The sequence below is a fragment of the Nansenia antarctica genome, assembly GCF_963989245.1.
Source record: "Nansenia antarctica genome assembly, chromosome: 4".
In the NCBI taxonomy this organism is placed as follows: Eukaryota; Metazoa; Chordata; class Actinopteri; order Argentiniformes; family Microstomatidae; genus Nansenia; species Nansenia antarctica.
In genome coordinates this window covers 15853102-15877994 of record NC_137689.1, presented here as the reverse complement: position 1 = coordinate 15877994, position 24893 = coordinate 15853102, and the positions used below count along the sequence as shown (strand labels likewise).

Here is a 24893-nt window from a genome sequence, read left to right as displayed (position 1 = left end):
CCATAGGTCCAAAATCTTCATCCGTTTCCCGAAAACTCTGTTCAACACTGAAGATGCCTTGGAGGCCAAGAAGCCAACCATTGGTAAGACAGCACAGTAGTGATGAGACGAATGATGATGGCAATTATATTTAGCTAAGTTTGGGGAAGATTCTAAAACAGAAAATACAAATAAGATACATAAGATAATGATAGATGGTTGCTGTGTGGTCCAACCCTGTCCCTTCGCTCCCTGTGTTCTGCCTTAGCACTCACCTTACAGACCTCATGGAGGGGCTACAGAGAGAGGGCCAAATTCCACCGCATCAGACACGCAGGTCAGAGCCTGGCTCAGGACTCGGTTTATTATCCTGCTCCTAATGACTACACATTCACTGTTAGCCTGCAGCCTCAGCCTGCACGTTTTTCGTAGCCAAAGTGTGTGTGTGTCTGTATGTGTGTGTGTGTGTGTGTGTGTGTGTGTGTGTGTGTGTGCAGTGATAGTGATCCAGTCGGGATGGAGAGGGATGAAAGGACGCAGGAGGGCCAAACGTCGCAGACAGGCTTCTGACACCATACGCAGGTGCCTGACTGATGAGTCGCTACAGATCTGAATGAGAGATTTTGTGGGAGTACGTGTTAGTGTTCTTACTGGTTTCTTCCTCTCTGCGCCCACCACCCCCACCACCCCACCACCCCCACCACCCCGCCACCCACTCTCAGGTTCATTAAGGGCTTCATTTACCGCCATCAGGAGCGCTGTCCGGAGAATGAGTACTTCCTGGACCACGTGCGTTTCTCCTTCCTCATGACACTGAGCAGGAACATGCCCAAGGGTGTCCTGGACAAGAGCTGGTCCACTCCCCCACCGACCCTCACTGAGGTACTACAACGCCCGCAATGCAACACAACCACCCTGACCTTTAGCTTGGGATTCAACCAGCATTGGGACAGCAGTATACAGCAGGGGATGATGGTGGAGGTAGGAGGTAGAAAAACGGAGGACGGGGCTCATCATAATGCATGGAATCCTCCGATTTCTACCTCCGCCAGCCTCCAGTGGGATACAGGCGTTCTCAGCTCAGTTTAATCCTAATGGCCTGTGCAGGTGTCCGAGCGTCTACGTAGACTATGTATGCAGAACATGACGAGAGCCTACTGCAGGAGGGTCCAGCCAGAGTGGAAGAAGCAGGTAGGCTACAGCAGTATAATTAATAATAATATAATAATATAATGCAACAGGATCTCACTCACCTGTGGGTATTCTTAATCTGATTCTGTTGATCTTTTGTCTTCATGTTGTTCCCTTTCTCCTTTGTCTCTGTTTGTCTTCCTATAACTCTCTCTCTCTCTCTCTCTCTCTCTCTCTCTCTCTCTCTCTCTCTCTCTCTCACGTGCCCCCCCCCCTCTCTCTATCGCTCTCTCACTCTCTCTTCTTCTGACCTGCCTGTCCTTTCTGCAGATGGAGCAGAAGGTGGTAGCCAGTGAGATCTTCAAGGACCAGAAAGACAGCTATCCCCAGAGTGTCGGCAATCTTTTTGTGGCCTCGAGGCTAGGTAGGGACTACACACACACACAAACTTTACACAAGCAGCCTATTCAGTTAATAGACACACACATAACGCACACATCTGACAGGACACTATCGCCCCTTTGCAGACAGCGAGGAGTTCAACCTCAAAGTGATCCAGACTCTGGGCAATGACAAAGTGAAGGTGAGGATGTTATAAACGAACTCATCTAAATAGTTGAATATTGCTAGTTATCTCATTTTGTGTACTGTGTTTCTTTTGGAAAAACGTGACGAGCTGTGGTTTGGTCTTCAAGTTGGCACAGTCATTTTTCAGTTCTTTAAAGATTATGGAAGTGTAAGCTTTCAAATGATGTGTCATACATTTAAATAGTTGAAGAAGATACTGTATGCTTATTTGAATGTTGGTACACCTCAAACCAAATAACGGAAAACCGCCCTGAACCGAAACAGATTGTTCTCCATTGCGCAGGAGCGTGTCTATGTTCTAACTAGCAAGCTAACAACAAAGAACATCGCTATGTAACATCTATCTAACATCTGCATGTTTAGCACATCACAACATGCTGAAAGAACATGAACATGCTAAAAACACATAACTACACATAACTAGATGATCGCGCAGTCCTTGCTTTTGAACAGGCTTAAAACGTAAACAAAACATCACCAACCTATCACCAGCACTCACCGAGTACAAAGCAGGACGGCAGACGATAGTGAATCACGTATTGAAAACAAGCTGAGTTCATTGACAAATTATAAGTATTTAGTGATCCTAAAACTGTTATTGAGTGGGCTCTTCAACACTTAAACTTTTGTAATATGAAAAAAAGAAAAGAAAAACAGACCCTGTCACAAATGTTTTGAATCAATAATGATAACAAATAATGTGCTTAAGACAACTTTGTTTCCATGACAACTCAAACCCTTCTCTCTCTCCTCTCTCCCTGTCTCTCCCCCATCATCTGTTTCTCTCGTCTCTCCCTGTCTCTCTCCCATTATCGCTCCCCCTCCTCCTCCCCCCCCCCCTCCCCCCCCCCCTCCTCCTCTTCCTCCTCCTCCTCCTGTCTGACTCAGTATGGTGTTGCAGTCACCAAGTATGACCGGAAGGGTTACAAGCCACGCTCTCGCCAGCTGCTCCTTACCTCCTCCTTCGCTGTGCTGGTGTCTGAGGCCAAGCTGAAGCAGAGGATTGACTATGCAACCCTAAGGAGTGAGTCTCTGCCAGGGATCTGGGGCTGGGCGACAGAGGAACAGAGGCAGCAGGCTGGCAGACCAGGCGACCAGGAGCAGGGGACTGGGAGACCAGGGGACCAGGAGCAGGGGACTGGAAGACCAGGGGGCCAGGGACAGAGGACTGAGAGACCAGGGGGCCAGGGACAGAGGACTGAGAGACCAAGGGGCCAGGAACAGAGGACTGGGAGACCTACGGGGCCAGGGACAGAGGACTGGGAGACCAATGGGGCCAGGGACAGAGGACTGGGAGACCAGGGGGCCAGAGGCAGGGGACTGGGAGACCTGGGGGCCAGAGGCAGGGGACTGGGAGACCAGGGGGCCAGAGGCAGGGGACTGGGAGACCAGGGGGCAGGGGCCAGAGGACTGGGAGACCAGGGGGCTAGGGGACTGGGAGACCAGGGGGCCAGAGGCAGGGGACTGGGAGACCAGGGGGCCAGAGGCAGGGGACTGGGAGACCAGGGGGCAGGGGCCAGAGGACTGGCAGACCAGGGGGCAGGGGCCAGAGGACTGGGAGACCAGGGGGCTAGGGGACTGGGAGACCAGGGGGCCAGAGGCAGGGGACTGGGAGACCAGGGGGCTAGGGGACTGGGAGACCAGGGGGCAGGGGATAGGGGACAGTGGGATGGGAGACCAGGGGGCCAGGTGGACCAGTGTTTGACGAGTGTTTGATACACTGCTGTGGTGAATCTGTGTAGTGTTTGACAGAGAGTCCTCTTACTCCTTTCACAGGTATCTCTGTGAGTTCTGTTAGTGACGGCCTCTTTGTTCTGCACGTGCCCAATGAGGACAACAAACAGAAGGTGAGAAACAGCTCCTGGTTCCTCTCACAGTTGCCATGGTGACTATGGCCATCTTGTATACAGTATATACTACCTCTGACCACTTGTGTTTCCTCAAGGGTGATGTGGTGCTTCAATGTGATCATGTGATCGAGGTGGTGACAAAGCTGGCCATGATGGCGGACAAGATCAACAATGTCAACATCAGCCAGGACAGGTGAGCCTGTGGTTCCCTTGTACTCTGACACTGTAGAGATGCACCCCAGAACAACCTGCAGGCCTTTGTCAATGAACTGTCAATTACAGTCACTGCTAATGACACCTGTCTCACATTTTAACCTCCTCTCTGTCATCTGTCTCACCTCCTCCTGCAGTATTAGGTTTGCTGTGGCTCGGGGGAAGGAGGGGGTCATTGACTTCACCAGTGGCTCAGAGCTGAAGGTGGCCAAAGGCAAGAATGGACACCTGCTGGTGGTGAGTCAGGGGCTATTCTGAATGCAGGGCTGAGGATAGTTTGAATGAAGAGGACTGGGAATGTTAGATGAAAGAAGTAGAGGTCTACTGACTATGTTTTTCATTGAAAGATGAATGAGTCATGTTTACAAATAATACATTTTCTTCAATTAGATACAGTAACTCAATGTAACTGTATATTCAAATGCTTTGCAGACGGCCCCTCAACTCATCACCAGATGACCGCAGGGACACATGTCATTCCACAGGACGGTTTCCTTCCTCAGCCAATCACATTATAGCCACACAGAAGTGTTTTTCATTTGGTTTGTTTTTGCTTTAAATATGAGATCACAGCCATACACTGCATACAAAATTTAAAAAATGTTCTCTCTCTCATATTAACACAATTGCACTTAATCTTGATTTATAATTATTGATTTGAAATGATATATTAGAATTTAGTGAAGGATTCAGAGGTTTTTCTGGAATTCATACTCACATTGTTTGTTACAGTAAGTATTAAATGAAATCACATAATTCCAAATGCTATGTTTCATCTTTATTTTGCAGTCCTGTGCACAATGTAACACCACTGTATTAAATACAAAAAATAGTTTATACTGTATAGTAAAATAAACAGCACTTATTAAATAAGTAAATACATAAAAATATAATAAATAAATAAATAAATAGAAAATGAATTGTATATAATAAATAGATATAAAAAATCAAGAAATAAAAAAGTAAATAAATACGCATATTTGGAAAGTACAGTGAACTGTTGCCTGTGGAGAAAGGGGATTTTGGGTAGTGTTTCTCAAGGCTCCTCCGGCTCTTGGCTGTTAAGAGTCAAAGAAGGGGTGGAAACTCTTGGAAATACCCATACAACTTACAGTAATACTACACCTAAACTATGATTGTATCCAACCATCTTGACAATGCTTTCTTATCACCATATCAATCTCAGAGCAGCACAAAAGTGACATTATTTTAGCATATGTTATTGAATTAAGACCATACGAGGTATTGACAGGACTGAGTCACATTACAGTGTTTTACACTTAGTAATACTGAGTGAATATCATTATCATTACTATTATAATATCTGTTATTACAATGATCAATACGGTTTTATTTTAGATGCCTTGAGTCTATGTTTGTGTGTACAGAATATACTGTATGACAGAAAGGTATGTGTCTGAGTGTCTGTGTCTAGCCTATGTGCAGTGAGCGTACGGTGTCTCTACGTTTGGACACTAGGAGGAGGAAGTCACGGGCCAGCTTGGTGAGGTAGCGTTCCAGGTCTCTGAGGATCACGTAGCCCTCCACGCGGCTGGTCCACAGGGTCTGTGTCTGTGAGGGGGGCTGGCTGCTCACTGAGTGGGTCAGTGTAGGGGAAGAGGTGGCATTCACACTGGAACGCTTCACACCCTTCAACTGCAAACGCAAAAGAGGTTGTCAGACTGACAGCTCAGTACTCTGATAACAAACGTGTTCTGTATTCAGACAGAGCTACAGTATGGGTTTAAGCACACGTAAGTGTGTGTTGGTGTGTGTATGTGCGTTGCCTGTACCTGAGTGTCGACTTGTCTCATGAGATCCCTCAGGTCCATCTGAATGCTCTGTATGCTCTCGGGTAAGGGTGTGCGCTTGCCTCTGCGCCTCGTCGTCTGGCCCACAGTCTGTCCCCTCCTCTCCCTCTCCAGCTGTATTCTCTTCCTGTCCAGGTGAGCCCAGTAGGTGTGCAGGTCTCGGGAGGCAGCACTCAGACGCTCCCAGTCCTGAAGAGGCCAGCATTTACACCACACCATTATAACCTCATTCAGAATCTTAGCCCACAGTTAACTGTAACTCATACACAGGTCATACAAACCTTCACTTGAAGCCAGCTTTTGAAGTTGGTAGAAAGTGACGGAAGGGTTTTCAACTCCAGGTTTCTGTCCTCAAACTGCTGGTCTCCCAATTGCTGCTCCTTCTGATGGTACAATGGGGATATATTTTGATAAAGGCTCTTGTATAGAAAATATGTTTTGTTATTGATGGAATGTAGCTTATTTAGCCACTACACACAGAGATGGCTATGCTGTAAACTTGCCACCAGGTTCCTTAGTGACAAAGTTCACTCACATATCTCCTGAGCAGCTGCTGAACACGGGTGCGGATGCACCTGGTAAAACGGAGGGAGTGCGAGTAGGTGGCCCTCTCTGGGCCTGGAGGGTAAGCAGAACATTGGTACACACAGCTCAAGGTGAGAAAGAGAAGTGGAAACAGAGCCCTCCACCAAATAGCCATCTGGGAGAGATAGGGACAAGATGGGAGAAACGTTAGGATGAATGCTGCTGCACAAAATAATGGTATAATTGATTGATTAATTAGATGATATTGTGAGTTGAAGAGGAAATGTCTCTCTAAATCAAGATTTAGATTTACAGGTTAGCCTAGTAATTAGATGAAAACACTACCTGCGATTTAACAACTACAAAACAAACTGTAGATCTGTGTAACACAATCAGTACATAACCGTTATCAGCATACCATACTATGAAGAACTGATTAGTTAACTAGGCTCCCGTTACAGTGGTGAAGTCTTCCAGAAGTGTCAAGTTTCAGCCTAACCCTATCTTTGAACGTCAAATTGAGCTCCAACCGGAGGAATTCAAGCGTCACTGCCTAGAGGGAGATGGACCTACCTTGCGGAATTACTGTGATCTTCTGATTGACATGCATGATAGCTGTGTTCAATGATATTTATATTGTCTTGTCTCTCGCTTTCAGTTTGAATGTGGTCAATGTGAGTCTCGATGATCATAGAACTGCTCATGACTCATCTCTCATGCCCATGACTCCAGTCCGGTGAAAGTTTTGACACAACATTTTTTAACGAAAGGGGACGAAAATGTTTACCAGGATTTAATTTCGTTTGACTTAAAATATTCTCTGCAAAACTCCAGAGTATCACAAATGCAAGTGGAATTGTCCGAATCGCCTATATTTATTTTTTGTGAAACTGCTAGTTCCTTATTTTATTTCCCCCCAAAATGCAATATTACATTACTGTTATTGCCTAGAAGAGAGTTAAGATGTTTTAATGTAATTGATGTTAACTGCTAATTATCCACTTATTCGAGAAGCAATTATATATATATATGAGACACATTGTGTATATATATATATATATATATATATATATATATATATATATATATATATATATATATATTCAATTTGTCTCAGTATCAATTCTAATAGCAAGATACTAAAGCAAATCTGTGTGTTGGTGTTAAAGGGATTATGATTGTCTATTTTGGATCAATGATATTCATATCATGCATATCTAATTACTCTATTGTACTCTATAAGGGGAACCAAGCATTGTCCAAAATAATCCCGGAAACGAAAGCTTGGTTTGGAAAGCTTCGTTCTAACTGTTTGAACGTTGACCGCACTTTTGTGATCGGGGAAGCACATGAGAATCACCATAAATCCCGAATAACCCTACTGCTTTTTTTTTTTTTTTTTTACTATTTCAGCAAAACGCCACAAAAATGTAACTTTTAGCAAGATTCGGTTATGGACATAGAGTGGGGTGCAAAAATGTTGTCACCCCTGGTTTAAATGTCTGTTACAATTAATGTCTGTTACAATTAATCTCCAGGGGATATTTAAAGCAAACCTGAACATTAAATGGAACAAAGTAAAACATGACACCTTTCTGCAAATTTTAAAGGTTTCTTTTTATTTAAGTTTTTAAATGATAAAAAGTTTTTAAATGATAAAAAAAAGAAAAAGGGCCCTGTGCAAAAGTTTGGGAACCCTTTTGGATTATTCTTTGTTACCTTTTGTAAAGATGATTACTAAGGCCCAGACCAAGGTGATTTACTCATTAGGGCTTCAATGAGTCAGGTGAATATAATTCCTACTATATATTCTGAAGTAACTCCATGCCTTCTAGTATCTGACTGCGGAGGCTGTTGTGTCTGGTGTTAAAAACCATGGGTTCCTCTATAAACAGTTGTCCAAGGATGTCAGAATCAAGATAGTTCACTTCCACCATCAAGGAGAAGGCTACCAAAAACTTTCGCAACGTTTCAAACTACCCATTTCCACTGTCAGAAACATCATCAGAAAATGGAAAATAAATGGAACAATTGAAGTCAAGGAAGACCAAGACAATTTTCAGATAGAATGGCCCGAGATCTGGTGAGAAATGCTCAGAAGAACCCACACATCACTGCAAAAGAGCTGCAAAAAAGAGTAGCAGACACCGGTCTAGTTGTTCACAGGACAGCAATACAGCGTACCTTAAACAACAAAGACCTACATGGCAGAGTTGCCAGAAAGAAGCCTTATACGACCTCAACACAAAATTAAGCGTCTGAAGTATGCAAAAGAAAACCTTGAGAAACCTGAAGCCTAACAATGTGGTTTGGACTGATGAAACCAAAATTGAACTTTTTGGCCACAACCAAAAAAGGTATGTTTGGAAAAAAAGGGTGAAGCATTTGTAGAGAAGAACAACTTGCCAACTGTTAAGCATGGAGGTGGATCCATTATGCTTTGGGGTTGTGTACCAGCTGGGGGCACAGGCAATATTGTGCGGGTGGAGGGAAGAATGGATTCCACCAAATATCAAGACATATAGAGGCTTCTTTTCACTTAGATATTAATTGTAAAAGGCATTTTGACTAGCAGTGCCCACATTTTTGCCCCCCACTATACTACTGACCGTATCGAAAATTTCACACAATTAACATGCTTAATTACCCATGAACACATTTGCCAATATGTTAAGAATATTATTCCAATAAAATGTCAATACACTTTCAATAAACCCTAATGATGCTTTTAACACTGTGTGTTAAATGGCAAATAAAACATGCAATGTTGTGTTCATTTCCAGAAGGGGAGAGAGAGCATTTAGGTTGGTGATTTTCAGAATGAAAATCCTGGCGTATACTGTAAATATGGCATAGTGACAATGAGCTACTGTATGCATTTCATTTATTCACCAAGAAGATGGGCAAAACTGTATTCTTAATAGATTGAACTAACTGATGTATTGAACTCACAGTTCTATATGAAACCCTGCAGGTTTTAGGCCTCAACTGTCACGCCCTCTACCTCTAGGTAGTGGGCAGTGCCTCTCTTTCTCTTTCCCTCTCTTCATCTCTCTCTCTCTCTCCCTCTAATTGGCAGGAGTGGCTTCAGGTGTGCATTTGTCCGGCTGTTCACAATTACCACATCGTTAGCCCTGCATAAAGACCCGTTCCAGCCTTCACTTCACTGCCAGATCGTAGCTTCAGTTTACCGTATGATACGCTTCCAGCTCGCCTACCTAATTACTCCCCTGCCTGTACCTGCCTCCTACTTACCCCTGTTTTGCCTTTACCCCCAGTACCCCTACCGGACGCCTGCCCTACCTGCCCTCTTGCCTGCCTGCCTGCCCTACCTGCCCTCTTGCCTGCCTGCCCTACCTGCCCTCCTGCCTGCCTGCCCTAACTGTCCTCCTGCCTGCCTGCCCTACCGGCCTGACCCCTGCCTGCCTAATGACTACTCCTCCTGCCTAAGCCCCTGCCTGCCTGCCGACTACCCCTCCTGCCTAAGCCCCTGCCTGCCTGCCGACTACCCCTCCTGCCTAAGCCCCTGCCTGCCTGCCTGCCGACTACCCCTCCTGCCTAACCCCCCTGCCTGCCTGCCGACAACCCCTCCTGCCTAACCCCCTGCCTGCCTGCTGACTACGCCCCCTGCCTGACCCCCCGCTTGCCCTACGACCATTCTCTGCCTACTCCTTTAAATAAATTATACTTTATTTTACTTTAATCTGTCTCTGTCTGTGTCTGCGCTTGGGTTCCCTATCTGACCGTAACATCAACATACACTACATAGCCAAAGGTATGTGGTCACGCCTTCTAATTAGTGGCTATTTAATCCACATCCATTGCTATCAGGTCCATAAAAGCAAGCATACAGCCATACAATCTCCATAGACAAATATTGGCAGTAGAAGGGGTCGTACTGAAGAGCTCAGTGCTCATTACTGTCATAAGATGCCACCTTCCAAACATCTCAGTTTGTCAAATGTCTGCCCTGCTAGAGTTTACCTAATCAACTGTAACTGTCAAATTATTCCCCATGCAAACTGAGTAATTGGGGAAAAACAGTGTAGACATAGTAAAGCTGACAAATACCCTTGGATGTTTTTGGGAAGTCCTAATGCATTTTTGGAATTGAAAGCATTGAAAAGCATCAGTCCATTATTAACTACAAGAATAGCAGCACCTTTATGACATGGTACAAGGGCAAGGCACAGCAAAGTAGAGCATAGTCAACATACAGTATTTAAAGCCCCTTATCATCTGTAAGCAAATAGGTGTTTCAGCCTACCTGTTGGCAGATCTGACATGACAAGCCACAATCAATCATGGAGAAAATGATCTGTGTGTGCTGGCCTTGGCAGGACAGGCCTCTCGGGGCTCACCTGTCAGAGAGAGCATTCTAGCAAGAATGGATGCAAGCACACACACACACACACACACACACACACACAGCTTTACAGAGTACAGTGACACAACACACAGTGCTCTTTGCACTATACTGTACAGTTTATTAAGTACAGGGGCATAGGTTTACAGGCAATAGATTCATAAAACATAATAAACACACTGTCTTGAGACTTGAGTCTCTCTGAGTGTTATTTGATAAGCCCCTTTGGTCATTTTTGCTCCTCCTGCACATACTGTTGTTTTTGAACTGTGTCCCAACCTGTCTTTCTATTTGTGCAAATAAATAAACTAAACTAAATATTCTGCGCTTCATATAGTATACACAGTTGTAGACTGAGTAATAGTGTTCTCTCTCTCTCTCTCTCTCTCTCTCTCTCTCTCTCTCTCTCTCTTTCCTTCTCGGTTTCACAATCACACACACACACACACACACACAAGTCAGAGAGAGAGAGAGAGAGAGAGAGAGAGAGAGAGAGAGAGAGAGAGAGAGAGAGAGAGAGAGAGAGAGAGAGAGAGAGCATTGAGTCATTGAGTAATCATCTTGATTGCAACAGCAGGGCATTTCATCATAGTATTTTGCACAGTGGCAGAGTGGCTGATGGTTGACATAATCTATACTCTCACCAAGAGAAATTCCTCTTCTGGTGAACCGTGTCATCAGCAGTCTGGAGGGGGACAGCCCTGGGGAATGCCTCTGCCTCTGTGATCATCTTTACCAATACCAACAACTGACAAGACCAACATGTTCTCAACTCACCATTACCATGATTCCACTTAGAGATCCATTATCAAGATATGGATTGTTTTTATGAGGAATAAAAATGGTATGTAATGGTATGGGCTACATTAACCTAGAGCAAACCTATAGTCAAAGCCCGGTAGTTCAGAAGACTACTACTGCATCTTGCTGTTGTACCAGTGTGGATCTATGGTGTTACTTTTGGGGCCTAAAAACTGAGCAGCCGACTCTAGCGCTGAGAGATTGTTCCAGACTGTTCCTTCTGAGGCAGGGGGTTCCCAGTTTGAGTTGGACTTGGAAAGAGGAAGCCAACTCGTTCAAAAAACTATTTTGGGTGCACGGTCACAAGGGCATATACAGTAAAGAAGATAAAGCATATATACAATTACAGAGGTTATTTGAATGCATACTTTGCAGCATCTGTCTTTCATTATTGAGACCCAGTCCCGTTTGTTACATTGGTGCTAGAAGTGGGATGGAGACTGCAAAGGCCATCGGAGTGGCGTGTGTCCATGTGAGGGACTTGGTATAGTGAAGCGGGAGGGCACACTCTCCCGAACGGAGGGGATAGTGTAACGAACCTGTATAAAGCCTGTTAGCAGCTCCTCTAAAAGGGAGTTAACTCTCTTGGGGTTGTGGTTAGCGCGGCCAGTTGGTAAGCGGGAGGTCGGGGTTCAAGATCTGCTTGGGGCGAGGTACTCTCCCAGTCTAGTTCGCTACAATATTGCTACTTCCTCTCCTGGAAGAGTTGAGTACTTTCAGAGGCTTATGTGGTTTCAACAGTGGGTCGGTGGGAGTGTGTCCTGTTGGAGTGTGTCAGTGTATGTGTGGAGGAGGAGGGGAGGGCTCGGGGGAAGCTCTGTGTGAGTCATACAACAGCCCTTTCCCGTCACACGCATGACACTCCAGAAGGGCTTCCCTCACTCTCATGACCCCCTTCCTTCCCCTGCACTGATGCTTCAGCTTCTCCTTACCATACAGATACACACACAGATCCCTTTTTATTATTTAGATTATTTCAATAATCTTCTGCAATAGAAAAAACCCTAAAGTGACTGGATACTGTATAGATTACTCTCCTGTCTCCTGTCATCTATTCAGTGGGCTTTATCACTTAATAAAAACATGTATTTCAAATGTCTTAAATACATAATTATTTAGGGAATCATTTATACATTTCTGTTTCAAGGCCCAACTGCTAAAGAATAGTTCAGTGTATGTGGAATCCACCAGGGGGAGTGTTAGTACCATCCCTTTATAACTCCATACTCAACCATAGACACTGTGAAATTAATCTGCCAGATCTATTGTATCTACTCTGTTGGCTTGATTTATTATGTTGTATTTCTTTTTATAGAGAGTTGAATGCAGGAACATTTGGAAGTCAAACGTTACATTTTAGCAGAAATATTGTTGTCACATTTAATTGAAGATTTGAAAAATATATACTAAAGATAAAGCTTACAAAAGGTTTAGAAAGTATAAATTGTTTATAGACTTATTTGTTTATAGATAGTTTATCAGATTTAGTTTTAGATAGTTTTCGTTAGTCTCTTGGCCAATGGAACCCCTACAAATACAATCACTCCCTCTATTTTTTGCTGTATTAAATTGTTTGGCTAGGGTCAGCTGGACAACAGTTGGACAACAAGGACAGCTGGACAACAGGGCACATGATACAATAGCCGACCTCATATAACCAGGACTTTTGTGTTTGTCTTGGACTGTCCTTGGACTACATCTCTCACAGCCACAGAGGTAAAAAACTGCTGTCACATAAGTTCATGAATAGAACATTTGCAACTAGGCAAAAAGTCAAGGCATAAATTAATGATGATGATTTCAGGTATTGAAAAAGACTGGCACTGGGAGAAGAAGAATTTGAATACTCAACTAAGAGATTAATACAGAAATGTATTAGAATCAGAACGATCTGGGTCAGCCCAGCATAGAGGGTATGCAAGGAGTGGCGAGAGCACAAAGGACAGAGTCTTTATACCAAGGAGTAAACAGCTCATCTGGCACACATCTCTAAAGGAGCCCCAAGTCATGAGATGGAGCCTAGGTAACATGAGTACCCAAAAAACACATTCCAGAGTACTGATTAGAAAATCACTCCATAGCATTATCTTACATGTTCTATTTTTCAAAAGTGCACCATATTCCACACTACGTACTATGCAGATATTGCTTTTATTTGGGCAGTCAAACCATATACTTTGGTCTCTGTTGAACACTTGCCTTCATTGCTAAGTATTGGCACATGGCTTGCAAACTAATTAGGTTGGCTAGGGAACCAGACCCAAAGAATTATAGCACAAGACAATGCCTGGACAGGAACAGACAACGACAGAGCAACATATATTAGCATTACAAACAGCATTGCTCTTCACTGACTCCATGTGGATTACCCCCTCATTAAACAAATAGGTCTGTTTATGCAGATGTATTATGTTTTTTCAGGTGGATGACCTGGGAGAGAATACCAGAGGGTCTTTACCCTTTGTTGTTTTTCTTGGCCAAGACATCAGGCAGTGGAACCCTATATAAGCAGCACTGTGATCATCTTCACACACAGCTGAATGCACTTTGTGTTGTGCTCGTCTTCTCAGAGTTGTAATTTTTTGAGTCTTCATCTCTCCATTTACAGGAAAATGCACGCAGTCGTCATCCTTTTCCTCTGGTTGTGTGTGGGTGCCATGGCAGAGACTCTACAGCCTTGTCGTAAGGATGCTTTGTTTGATAGTTAGCATACTAACCTTGCATAATAGAATAATGACAATGTGGACAGTTGCAGGGAACTACTGTATGTTTAAAATGGTCATTTCAGTAGTTGCAATACTAATATGTGTACATATACTAATATGTGTATTGCTTATAATGCAGTAAGTATTGTATCATCTCTGAGTAGATTTGCATGGTTTAGGGTATGAGGATGGTATTCTGTAGTACTTTCTAACTTGTGAATTTATGTTTTAGATTCACCTAACATGACAGGACATCTATCTGTGGTGAGTAGCCCTCTTTTCCCTGAATAGCTATTCTAACTTTTAAACAACAGTGTCGTGCAAGAAAACAGGGTCTGACAAGTGTTCAAAATCGAGTATGACAGATGAAAATGGAATAAGGGGGAAATGTGGGAGTAGTTAGTTTTAAAACAATTATATTCTCTATCTCTCTCTCTCTTTCATAAAAGAGCCAACTGGACAAGAATGTTGAGCTGAAGGCACACGGGAAATACAGTTATGACTCTCTGGCAAAGAAGCTACATTTCAAGAGTGCAGCGGACATGAACACTTCTTTGGAATTGGACTTTCTGATGCTTTTTGAAGAGGTAACAACACATTACCACTGTCAGAAACAGGTTGAATGGTTAGATGTCCGATCTGTGTACACAGACCACTTCTCTATGCAGAATAAATGCTTTATACCTCCAGATATATGCATAAACATATTGTTATTGCAGTTGGCTGACTGAAGACCAACATGCCTCATTAGTGACATAGCATCATCATAACACACCCTTCCTCTCTCTCTCTCCATCATCTCCTGCAGGGGGTCTTCTTTGAAATTGACAACAAAAACCAGACGTGTGAAAAGAAAGCTCTACATTCACACAGTCATGCTTTTGAGGTCCCCACTGGTGCAAAGCACATGTGTGAGTTTGTTATCGGGAGCGAAACCATTCCAAGCGAGGGCCTTAAAGTCAATGTCTGGAATGCTGAAGTACAAGAGACAAAGAGTGAGTATAATATGTATTGGGAGACAGACCGTGGTTACATCAAGTACTTGGAAGTAATCAAGTAATGGGAAACAATGCTTTAGACATTTAGACAAACTAATAAGGACCTTTCTCAGGTTTTGATGAGGCAACATATTGTAAGACATTAAAGCCATATTTGTATTACAAATCAAATGTGTTGAAGCGTTCTTGAAGCTTGCAGCAATCTAATAGTACCCTGTCTGTCTGTCTGTCTGCCTGTTTGTCTATCTGTCTATCTTTTTGTCTGTCTCTATCTATCTATTTATCTACCTCCAGGTCGATTTACTATGTCCACCACTCACGGTGGATGTTTGCCTGTCAGCATCCTCTACTTTCATGACTCTGTGTCACTCATTTTCAGGTGTGTGGTTTCGTTTGAGACATTTAATTTGTTTAAAGGGTAGACTGATTCAAGGATTGTCTGAGATTGTATGTCGTATGTGCTTGCAAAACTTCATATCATTTCTTTTTTACTCACAGCAACTTGAACATTGTCTCTGAGGTCACGACCCCCGAGGACTTTACACTCCCAGCTTTCTGTGAGGGTTTGAATGTGGAGGAGACACCAGAGGGGACAGTGAATACCTTCTGGAGTCTATTTGACTAGGGGAGGACACAGTGGCAGAGGACCTCCTGCTATAACCAAGAGTGTGGCCAGCCAAAGCACCTAGATGTTTCTCTCTCTCATGACTGTTTCACATGATCTCCTCAATTAGACTAGATCTGAATCATGTACTTTATTGTTCATTCCAGAGATGCCATTAGGATGGAAAAGGTTTCACCCAGATACATTTTAAGAGCTAAAATGAAGATGAAAGCAAAGTTCATGTAATCTCTGTGTTTAATCAGGATAGAGGGGATATTGTGTTTGTGCTTTACATAATCAGTCCTAATAAACTAACAACGGTTGGCTGTCACTTCACATAGTAATGCTTAGGCCTACAATGTCTGTAAGGATCAGCAAAATATAATAAAAATTCAACACCCTCTCGTCTCCAAAAGTCTTTATTCAGCCCAACAGTTCATTAAGGTTAGTATTTTACTCTGTCTCTCTTCCTCTCTTACTGGGAAAATGTAGGCTATCCCTGCTGCCCTTGCACACATGGTCTCTCATGGTCTTCAGTAAATGGGGTAAACTTTTGAGCAGTTAGCAGAGGAAAGGAAAAATGGCTATGGTTGTGAGTTGTGACACTGCGATTGGTTAACGGTTAACCCCCTGTCTGTGGTGGACTGTGGCCGTTCGTTATTCTTATTATGAGAGGCCAGCTGCTGTCCGTGGTGCTGCAGCTGCTGGGACCGTTATGTCTGACTCATCCACAACATGCCGAGACTTGTTCTCTGTCCGCAACACACGGGACGTATCACGTATACTGGGCAACACGATGTGAAGATACTGGCGAGACACAGCTAATACATGATCTTATTATCAGGGGGGCTTATGGCCTCCCAGTGACTGGCTGTGACGCTAATTCAAAGTCTGGTGTGAGTGACGGGACAGCCCCAGGCGACGCGGGGTGCTGATGAAACTGAGCACTTTGGGGGGCAGGTCACGTGTCCGCGTTGTTGGCTCACTTGCCTGTAAGCTGCTACATTACAGATCGACGTCTGAAAATAGTCAAAATAGTCATGATAGTCGGCTAACATGACAGTTTGTTCACCTTCTTAATCACAGTTAAATGTGAGCAAACAGCTTGGAGAAAAACCATCTTGTTTTTTGGTTGATACATTTACGGTATTTATTGATTAGATTTGATTAGATTTGGCTTTGACTGACTATTTATAGGCGCAACCATGGCGATTGCACATGTAGCGACAGAGTACGTTTTTTCCGACTTCTTATTGAAGGATCCTCCGACAGAGTCGAAGTACAAAGGTCTGCGCCTGGAACTGGCGGTAGACAAGATAGTCACCCTCGTCGCGGTGGGTCTTCCTTTGTTACTGATATCCCTCGCGTTCGCCCAAGAGGTGTCAGTGGGTGAGTTGAATTCACGATATCAGAACATTATAAGCAACAATGTTGCCACAGGTTAAGATCGAATCTAATCTTCTGGGTACATTAATATAGAACTCTCAATTAATTAAATCGAACACCGATAGTATCCATCCCGAAGTTCAGTCTCTTTCGGACAAACGCTTCCTCCTGTTACTTGACTTATTACAGACAGTCGAACACTTAATCGGATGTCAATGCCAAACATTGTTTTATTTAGTGCAAAGGACAGGCTGAGGCAACTCATCAGTGTTGCATTCTTGTCATCAGAAAAACATGTTGATCTCTTCGCGTTCTTTGTTAATCTTCCCTGCATTTACCCTACCGCCGTTTATCAAAGGAATAGTAGCCTAGGCCTGTCATGAGGAGACTATTGTTTCGCCACTAAATGACCTTTCGCTCTTATAGCTCAATCCTCTTTTATATATGATCGTTTTGTTTGTTGTTGGACCCACAGAGCCGCTCGTGTGTTCTGTTAACTTTGAACATGACAACCCCTAGTTCGGAGAGGGACTCCTTTTCCACGCCCTAATTCTCTGCACTCTCATCTATTATTATTCTACCTATGTTATATGCTGTACGTTGAATATAAGTTGCAACAAATGCCAACTGTTATTGCAGAGGAATAGTCTAATTTCACCCAAGGAATAATAGTGATGTGCTATACAGTATATCAACACTGAAGCTGCCAGGGCCATCGCTTCTCTCCTCCCCTGCAATGTGCTAGATGTGGTAGAGGTAGGACAGTTAGGGCTGTGCAGGAGGATCAAGTCATCAAAAAAGCAGAATAGGGATGCTGTTACAAATGTATATTGGAATATAGTTATATAATAATAATAATAATAATAATAATAATAATAACAACAACAACAACAACAACAACAACAACAACAACAACAACAACAACAACAATACATTACTGAATAACAAGACTGATAACGTGTGTAAAGAGTTAGTTACACATAGTTGTGTAGGCAGCAATGGAAATCCATGTGTACCAGTCATCCCATCAACTGGGCAACAACCAATAGTTCAATTAATGTCCCTGGAAATACCCACCAGCAATTATGTAATGAGATAAGAAAGAGAGCATGATTACAGTCCAGACTGGACTGCACTATACAGTACTACTACTACAACTACTGCTACTATCTATCTATCTGTCTATCTGTCTGTCTGTCTGTCTGTCTGTCTGTCTGTCTGTCTGTCTGTCTGTCTGTCTGTCTGTCTGTCTGTCTGTCTGTCTGTCTGTCTGTCTGTCTGTCTGTCTGTCTGTCTGTCTGTCTGTCTGTCTGTCTGTCTGTCTGTCTGTCTGTCTGTCTGTCTGTCTGTCTGTCTGTCTGTCTGTCTGTCTGTCTGTCTGTCTGTCTGTCTATCTATCTAACGATCGATCGATCGATCGATCGATCTATCTATCTATCTATCTAACTATCTAACTATCTATCTGGCACCATGGTACAGTATAGTGTAGTATATTTTACTTACACACACACATGCATGGTATATGGTATGGGCCTGTTCTACTGACAAGGGGGTTTTATGACACCTTGTAAACACATCCTTTGTCTTTGTAATATGTTTACTTCCTGTGGTGAATCTGATTTGAACTTTAACCTGGAATGACTTGTAAGGCCAGGTGACATCATTGTGGGGTCTCCTACTTTTCACACCTCAAGCATCTATGCAGTGACTGTGATAGGACCATTGGTTGTAACTGTATTTACATACTATTGTTTATAAATAAGGGTGTGAGCCGAGGGGGCTCTCTCTTCTCTCATCTTGACCACGCAGCTCCTCTCTCTCTCTCTCTCTCTCTCTCTCTCTCTCTCTCTCTCTCTCTCTCTCTCTCTCTCTCTCTCTCTCTCTCTCTCTCTCTCTCTCTCTCTCTCTCTCTCTCTCTCTCTCTCTCTCTCTCTCTCTCTCTCTCTCTCTCTCTCTCTCTCTCTCTCTCTCTCTCTCTCTCTCTCTCTCTCTCTCTCTCTCTCTCTCTCTCTCTCTCTCTCTCTCTCTCTCTCTCTCTCTCTCTCTCTCTCTCCTCTACCGGACCAGAATCCAGCTTTGATATCTGTATACTTTTGTACTTTAAATAAACAGTCTTAAACTCAGAATTGTTCTTTGATTCATAACCAACAAGAGAAATTAACTACAATAGCCTGTGTCTTTTGTGGGCTGTTGGAACCCTATACAGAGAACTATTGTCTTCCCACTTAGAGTAAGCCTTTCTCACGTGTTGTGTCTAAACGCAGGTACCCAGATCAGCTGTTTCGCCCCTACCAATTTCTCCTGGCGGCAGGCAGCATACGTTGACTCCTTCTGCTGGGCGGCAGTGCAGCAGCAGCAACCCAGTGTGGATGGAGCTCAGAGCGCCCCCCTATGGCTGCACAAGGTACATGCCCTTGAGTTGTCTGAGCCACAATCAGTAGTGTGGATCAATAATGATGTGTAGTATATGTGGCAGTCGTGAAGGTGGTGGACCTTCTCCCAGTCTGTGTGAGATTGATGAGTGAGTGTTGCCTAACCGTTGAGGCTGCATTGTGATTGATGATACTCACTGGTAGTCAGGACTTTTACGACTGAGCCTGTGTGCCGTGCAAGTGGCCCTCTGAGCTCTCAGCAGTTGTCGAGTATGAACCAGGCCAGCTTGTCAGCGCTCTTCATCTACATAAAAAGCCTGTTACCATTGCATATGCAATTATGCAGTCTTGTCTCTTGTGCAAATGGCAGAGGTAGTCTGAGTTGAGTGGTATCTGACCTCCATACTCCATTATGCACTTGTAGTGGCCTTGATTTTACATCATTATGTCATTAACTTGGACATATTATATTTGGATATAATGCACACAATTTCCATTAATTTTGGCTCTGTACGCCACCACAATGGATTTTAAATGAAATAATCGAGATGCAGACTAAAGAATATTGCAGGGGATCTTGGCAAAAAATGTGGGGCCGCTACCCACACGTTTAGCTGTGTTACTCATTCTACGAATGCATGATCCTTACAAGTTGTACCTCGTTGCAAAGGTGACTAATCAGGCTTTCCAACGATATAAAATACAATACCAATTGGTATTATTAAAGGGGAGGAAGAATCGACTGAAATAACGTTTCCAAACTTTTTTTGAGGAGTTTATATATATATATAACAGTGGGATGGCCCACTCAGAAAATGTAATGTAGTTATGGAAATTCAAATCAAACTCCTTTCTTTCCATCCTTCTTTCTCCTCTTCCCTGATGTCCTCAGTTCTTCCCCTACATCCTCCTCTCAGTGGCCATCCTCATGTACATCCCTGCTTTGTTCTGGCGCTTCACGGCAGCCCCTCACCTCTCCTCCGACCTCAACTTCATCATGGAGGAGCTGGACCGCTCTTACAACCGTGCTATCAGACTGGCCAAGAGCCTGGCATCCTCTAAAGATGCCAAAGATGCCACAGAGGACCCCCCGAGGTAAGTACCACTCTGTGACCATGTTCCATTTCCGCAGCCCCTAACTGTTCACTGTTCACGATCTGAAAGGCCTAGATAGATAGATGAAAACAATTCAATGACTATTCAGTACTGTCAAATCTGTGAACACTGAGGAGATAGGTGGATTGCTGGCATAGATTTGCCAAATACTGAATAAGGAATATACGTATATAGATTTAATTTCCTCTGCAGTATGTGGTCTGAGAAGGTGTTCAGCATATCTAGTTAGAGAGACAGAGATAGACGTTTCCCTCTGGCAGTAGACATATGGTTTTTCCTATCCATTACTCTCACTGATAAAGGACATTATTGTTGAAAACTGGTGTTTATGCAATGATTTTTCATTCTAGACTTTCACCAGCTTGGTAAAATGCTGCACAAGGCAGCTCATATTTCGGTGTATAGCTGAGATCTTTAGCTGAGATTATTTGCTGGTTCGAGAGGAACACAGAGGAGAGGCAGACCTAATTAGAGAGGGAAATAGAGAGCAAAAAGAGACTGTAATATGAATGTGGCTTGTTACCATAGGAAAGTATGCTGTTAGCTAGATCAGGATCACTTGTTGTTGATGGATGAGGGTGGAAGGTGCTCGTTTCTATTCTTCTTAGTTTCTATTCTTCTTAAGTAGCTTAAAAGGAGGCTATAAAAGCCAAGGAGTGATGAAACTGGATGAAGTTTAGTTCATATGTTTATAGGCAAATTCACTTACATATCAGTTTGTACATATTGCCTAATCAGTCCTGGTACCATTTTATACCATTGGTTCTATTCGCCTTGACACTAAAATCCAGTTGTGTGTTTCATGGCAGTGCCCTGGACCTGACTGAGAGCTGCTTTAAGTACCCCCTGGTGGAGCAGTATCTGAAGACCAAGAGGTTCTCTCGCTGGCTGGTTGTGAAGTACCTGGCCTGCCGGGGCTTTACCCTACTCACCCTCCTCCTAGCCTGCTTCTACCTGGGCTACTACATCCGCCTGGCCTCCCTCACTGATGAGTTTGCCTGTGACATGCGTACGGGCGTGCTGAGGAACCAAAGTAACATACCGGCAGCTGTGCAGTGTAAACTAGTGGCTGTGGGCGTCTTCTGGCTGCTCAGCTATATCAACCTGGCCGTGTACATGCTGCTGACTCCCCTGGTGGTGTATGCTGCCCTGGGACCAGCACGCCAGAGCTCCCACTTCCTCCGGCCCTACGCGATGCTGCCAGCTCTTGGCGCTATGGACCTGGCCACACCCTTCTACAATGACCTCAGTGTCTACCTGCTCTTCCTGGAGGAGAATCTGAGTGAGCTCAAGTCCTTCAAGTGTCTGCAGGTAGGTCACATCACTGGCAGTTAGGCTGTAAGGTACGCTGTGTGTGTTCAGTGGTTGTCCACTTCCAGATAGGTGTGTTGTGGGGAATTATGGGTAGTGTGGTTTATCCTGTGGTCAGAGTAGTACGTCTAGTGAACTATGTCCTGATGTAGGTACTGGAGCTGCTGCGAGAAGGTGGTGAGGCCTTTGACACCATGTGTCTTCTGCGGACGCTGGGCCAGGTGAAGACAGATGTGGTGGACGGTAAAAAGCCTGCTGCGCACAAGGACAGCGAAGACACAAAGCCAGCAGAGGACAGCTCCTCTGAGCTGAGAGGTGAGTCAGTGGGTGGACACAGAGGACTCTATACGCCCATCCGTAGTCAACTAGTTAGTTAGTTATAACTTTTATGTTTTGTTTTTTGGTGTGGATTGGTAGGCTACACACATTAAAATGGTATACTATACTACTGTGTTGAATGCAGCAGACAGGTCCAGAGGAATGAGAACAGAGGGGAGGGAGGAAGCTCAAGCAGTTTGGCGGGCCTCCGTGACAGCAAGAAGAGAAGTCTCAGTAGAGTGCCCAGCACACTCACGGGTTTTAGATAAGAAGGAGAGAAGAGATACCGGTCTATGCTAGTGTAACACTGATCCACGCCATCTGTCGCCATGACAGCGCCAAGAAAACAATAGCCTAATAAACAACAACAAATACATCAACACAGTAGACACTACAATTGGCTACGAGTGGGCGTAGCCACAGTAGATGTGGGATGGTAGATCTTTTGTGGGGCTCATACAGGTCACTCTCTGACACAGGTCAGTGCATCTTGCGCAAGTATATGCAGTGTATCGATGGATAGGATGCAAATGTCACCCCTCAGACAAATATCTCATTTAGTGTGCTCAATAATGATGGGGCTGGCTGCCCCGTGGTGGCGTAGCGGTCTAAGCACTAGCCACTAGTGCAAGCTGCCCACCGGGGACTGGGATCGAATCCCGGTCTCGCCAGACCCGGATATGGCCGAGGCACACAGGGAGCGGCATATTGGGCGGCCGCTCCAGAGGGCGGTATAGGACTATTTCCGGACAAGGATCCGTCGCGCAACAGCGGTGCCGGAATAACGGTGTCGGGCTCGAGGAGCCAGTCAGCTAGTCTGCCTGGCGATCTCCTCTGGGGCTGCCAGCCACGGGGTCGTGCGGCGGATCCTACGCAATAGGCAGGGGATAATTGGATGCTAGGTTGGGTTCAATTGGATACCAAATTGGGTGAAAAAGGGATAAAATCTGAAAAAAATAAAATAATAATAATAATAATAATGATGGGGCTGATTCAACCGAGCCTCGTAGCAAATGTAACTAGCAATTAATGTTTTCTTTTTCTTTCAGATGTCTCTACCCTGTTGCAGGAGGACAGGTATAAGAAAGACAAGGACAAGACCTGCTGTGGTGGGAAAGATGTCGTCCGGCAGAGAGTGGTCTGAAGTGTGTTTGTCGGAGTAGGAATGTGTGTTTTTGCATTCATGGTGAATTGTTGCTGCTGATCATTCAATTGTTTTGTTCTGTATGTGAAGTGTTGTGTTGATGTTAGAATATGTACCTCACAGTACCATGATGGTACATGTTATTAATTTCTCAGGATTGATAAAGCGCCTACTGATTTGTTGCCTGGAATGTAAGCCATATGTTTAGGGCTGTTTACATGATTGGAGCCTACTACTTTCTCCAACTCATCCTCCTCTTGTATACATGGCAGAAATACAATCCAATATCCAGCATGTTATTGACTGTTGTGATAGGTACCTTGTACCTCATGTGTATTGAACTGTAAAGTGTGTGTGTGTGTGTGTGTGTGTAAATGTGCATGTACACATGCAATAGTGCAGTATTTATGCAAATGACTATACTGTTGTACAGTTATGTTTACGTATTTAGCAATACTTATTTAGCAATACTGATTTTAACATGTGTTTTTTATTTTATTGGGCCCCCTGTATTTTTTATTTATTACAGATGAATGTCTATAGTGCTACTGATTTTCAAATGTATCTCATACCCAACATATTTGATTTATTATTTGTAAAGTAGCATCATCAGACACTTTTGGTTGAAATGACATTCATTGTGACATTCATTGTGTTGTATTCTTAAAATAATTAAATTTCAATCATGTTCTTGTCTTTCATTGTGAATGTGAAATAATTCACCATGGAAGGTGAGTTTATTGAAGGTACTCTGGTGCCTCTTCAGGCAGAATGATGTGAGATAGCTTGTCGTCTATCAGATAGAAATCTTGTGAAGATTTACATTTTTCCAATTACCAACCCCAATTTTAGAAAGGGAAATACAGTACCATCCTTCATTCCTTCAGCTTTCTCTGTTGACAAGCTATATAGCTATCCTTTGACAAGTCTAATGCTGTTACTGTCATCTGTTCTGTAGTGGTTTGGAGCCATGGAGTCTGTTCTTAGGATTGCATGAAAAATATGTTATTGAATATCAAAAATGTTACTCATAGTGAATGAAATCTATATTTATTTTGACGACAGGGAATTTCCTCCCAGTAGACCCAGAGGAAGATTGAGTTATTTTGAGCTGCCTCTGTCGGTTTGGGAAAGGGTAAGGGTGGGAGAAAGGGTATGTAGGTTGCGACGAGAGGCTACAGAGTGGTTAGAGACTGGCTGGGAAAAGGTGGATTTGAGGGGGAGGGAGAAGGATACAAAATGATGATCAGAAACGGGAAGAGGGGTAACAGTAAGGTTGGAGGTATGGGAGGATCTGGTGAAGACAAGGTTGAGCTGATTGACCGCCTTATGAGTTGGAGGAGATCGGGTCAGGGTAAGGTCGAAGGAGAGAAGGTCAAGTACTCCAGATGAGAGAAGCTTCTCTGACTGGATGGTGAAATCACCCAGTAGTGCGACTGGTGTGCTGTCATCAGGGAAGGAGCTGAGAAGGACATCCATCATAGAAAGACCTCTCATTTGAGAAAGGAGAGAGAGAGAGATACTGTGTGTGTCACAGGTGACACTACGCTCATTGTAATTCGGAGACAACTTCATCTCTGCCCTTTTTGCGGGCAACATTCCCTTTTACTGATTGTTGTGCCGTGGTTTATGGGAGCTCATACCCAGGTTTGCGGGAGAAAAGCAGCAAGTTAAT

At 43.9% G+C, this 24893-nt stretch overlaps 2 protein-coding genes across 2 annotated transcripts in view; both read left to right on the top strand.

Annotated features, from left to right (window-relative positions):
• The window catches only part of myo1ca (myosin Ic, paralog a), a gene marked incomplete at its 3' end in the record, with an annotated part of 11320 nt that extends 7100 nt beyond the window's left edge, over positions 1–4220 (top strand). Inside the window, exons 20-31 of the mRNA XM_080528277.1 lie at positions 7–83; positions 248–316; positions 477–561; positions 702–861; positions 1087–1170; positions 1441–1534; positions 1638–1693; positions 2587–2722; positions 3475–3545; positions 3644–3741; positions 3899–3998; positions 4194–4220. Coding sequence (XP_080384403.1) covers positions 7–83; positions 248–316; positions 477–561; positions 702–861; positions 1087–1170; positions 1441–1534; positions 1638–1693; positions 2587–2722; positions 3475–3545; positions 3644–3741; positions 3899–3998; positions 4194–4220 — 1057 coding nt within the window. The remainder of the gene's footprint in view (positions 1–6; positions 84–247; positions 317–476; positions 562–701; positions 862–1086; positions 1171–1440; positions 1535–1637; positions 1694–2586; positions 2723–3474; positions 3546–3643; positions 3742–3898; positions 3999–4193) is intronic.
• A 12556-nt stretch (positions 4221–16776) lies between these two features.
• Positions 16777–23218, top strand: panx1b (pannexin 1b; the record flags this gene model as incomplete). Its single annotated transcript, XM_080529105.1, has 6 exons — positions 16777–16960; positions 19222–19361; positions 20222–20424; positions 21255–21756; positions 21909–22071; positions 23124–23218. 6 exons carry the CDS (start codon positions 16777–16779, stop codon positions 23216–23218), a joined length of 1287 nt encoding a protein of 428 aa, XP_080385231.1.
• Between the last annotated feature and the right edge of the window lie 1675 nt (positions 23219–24893).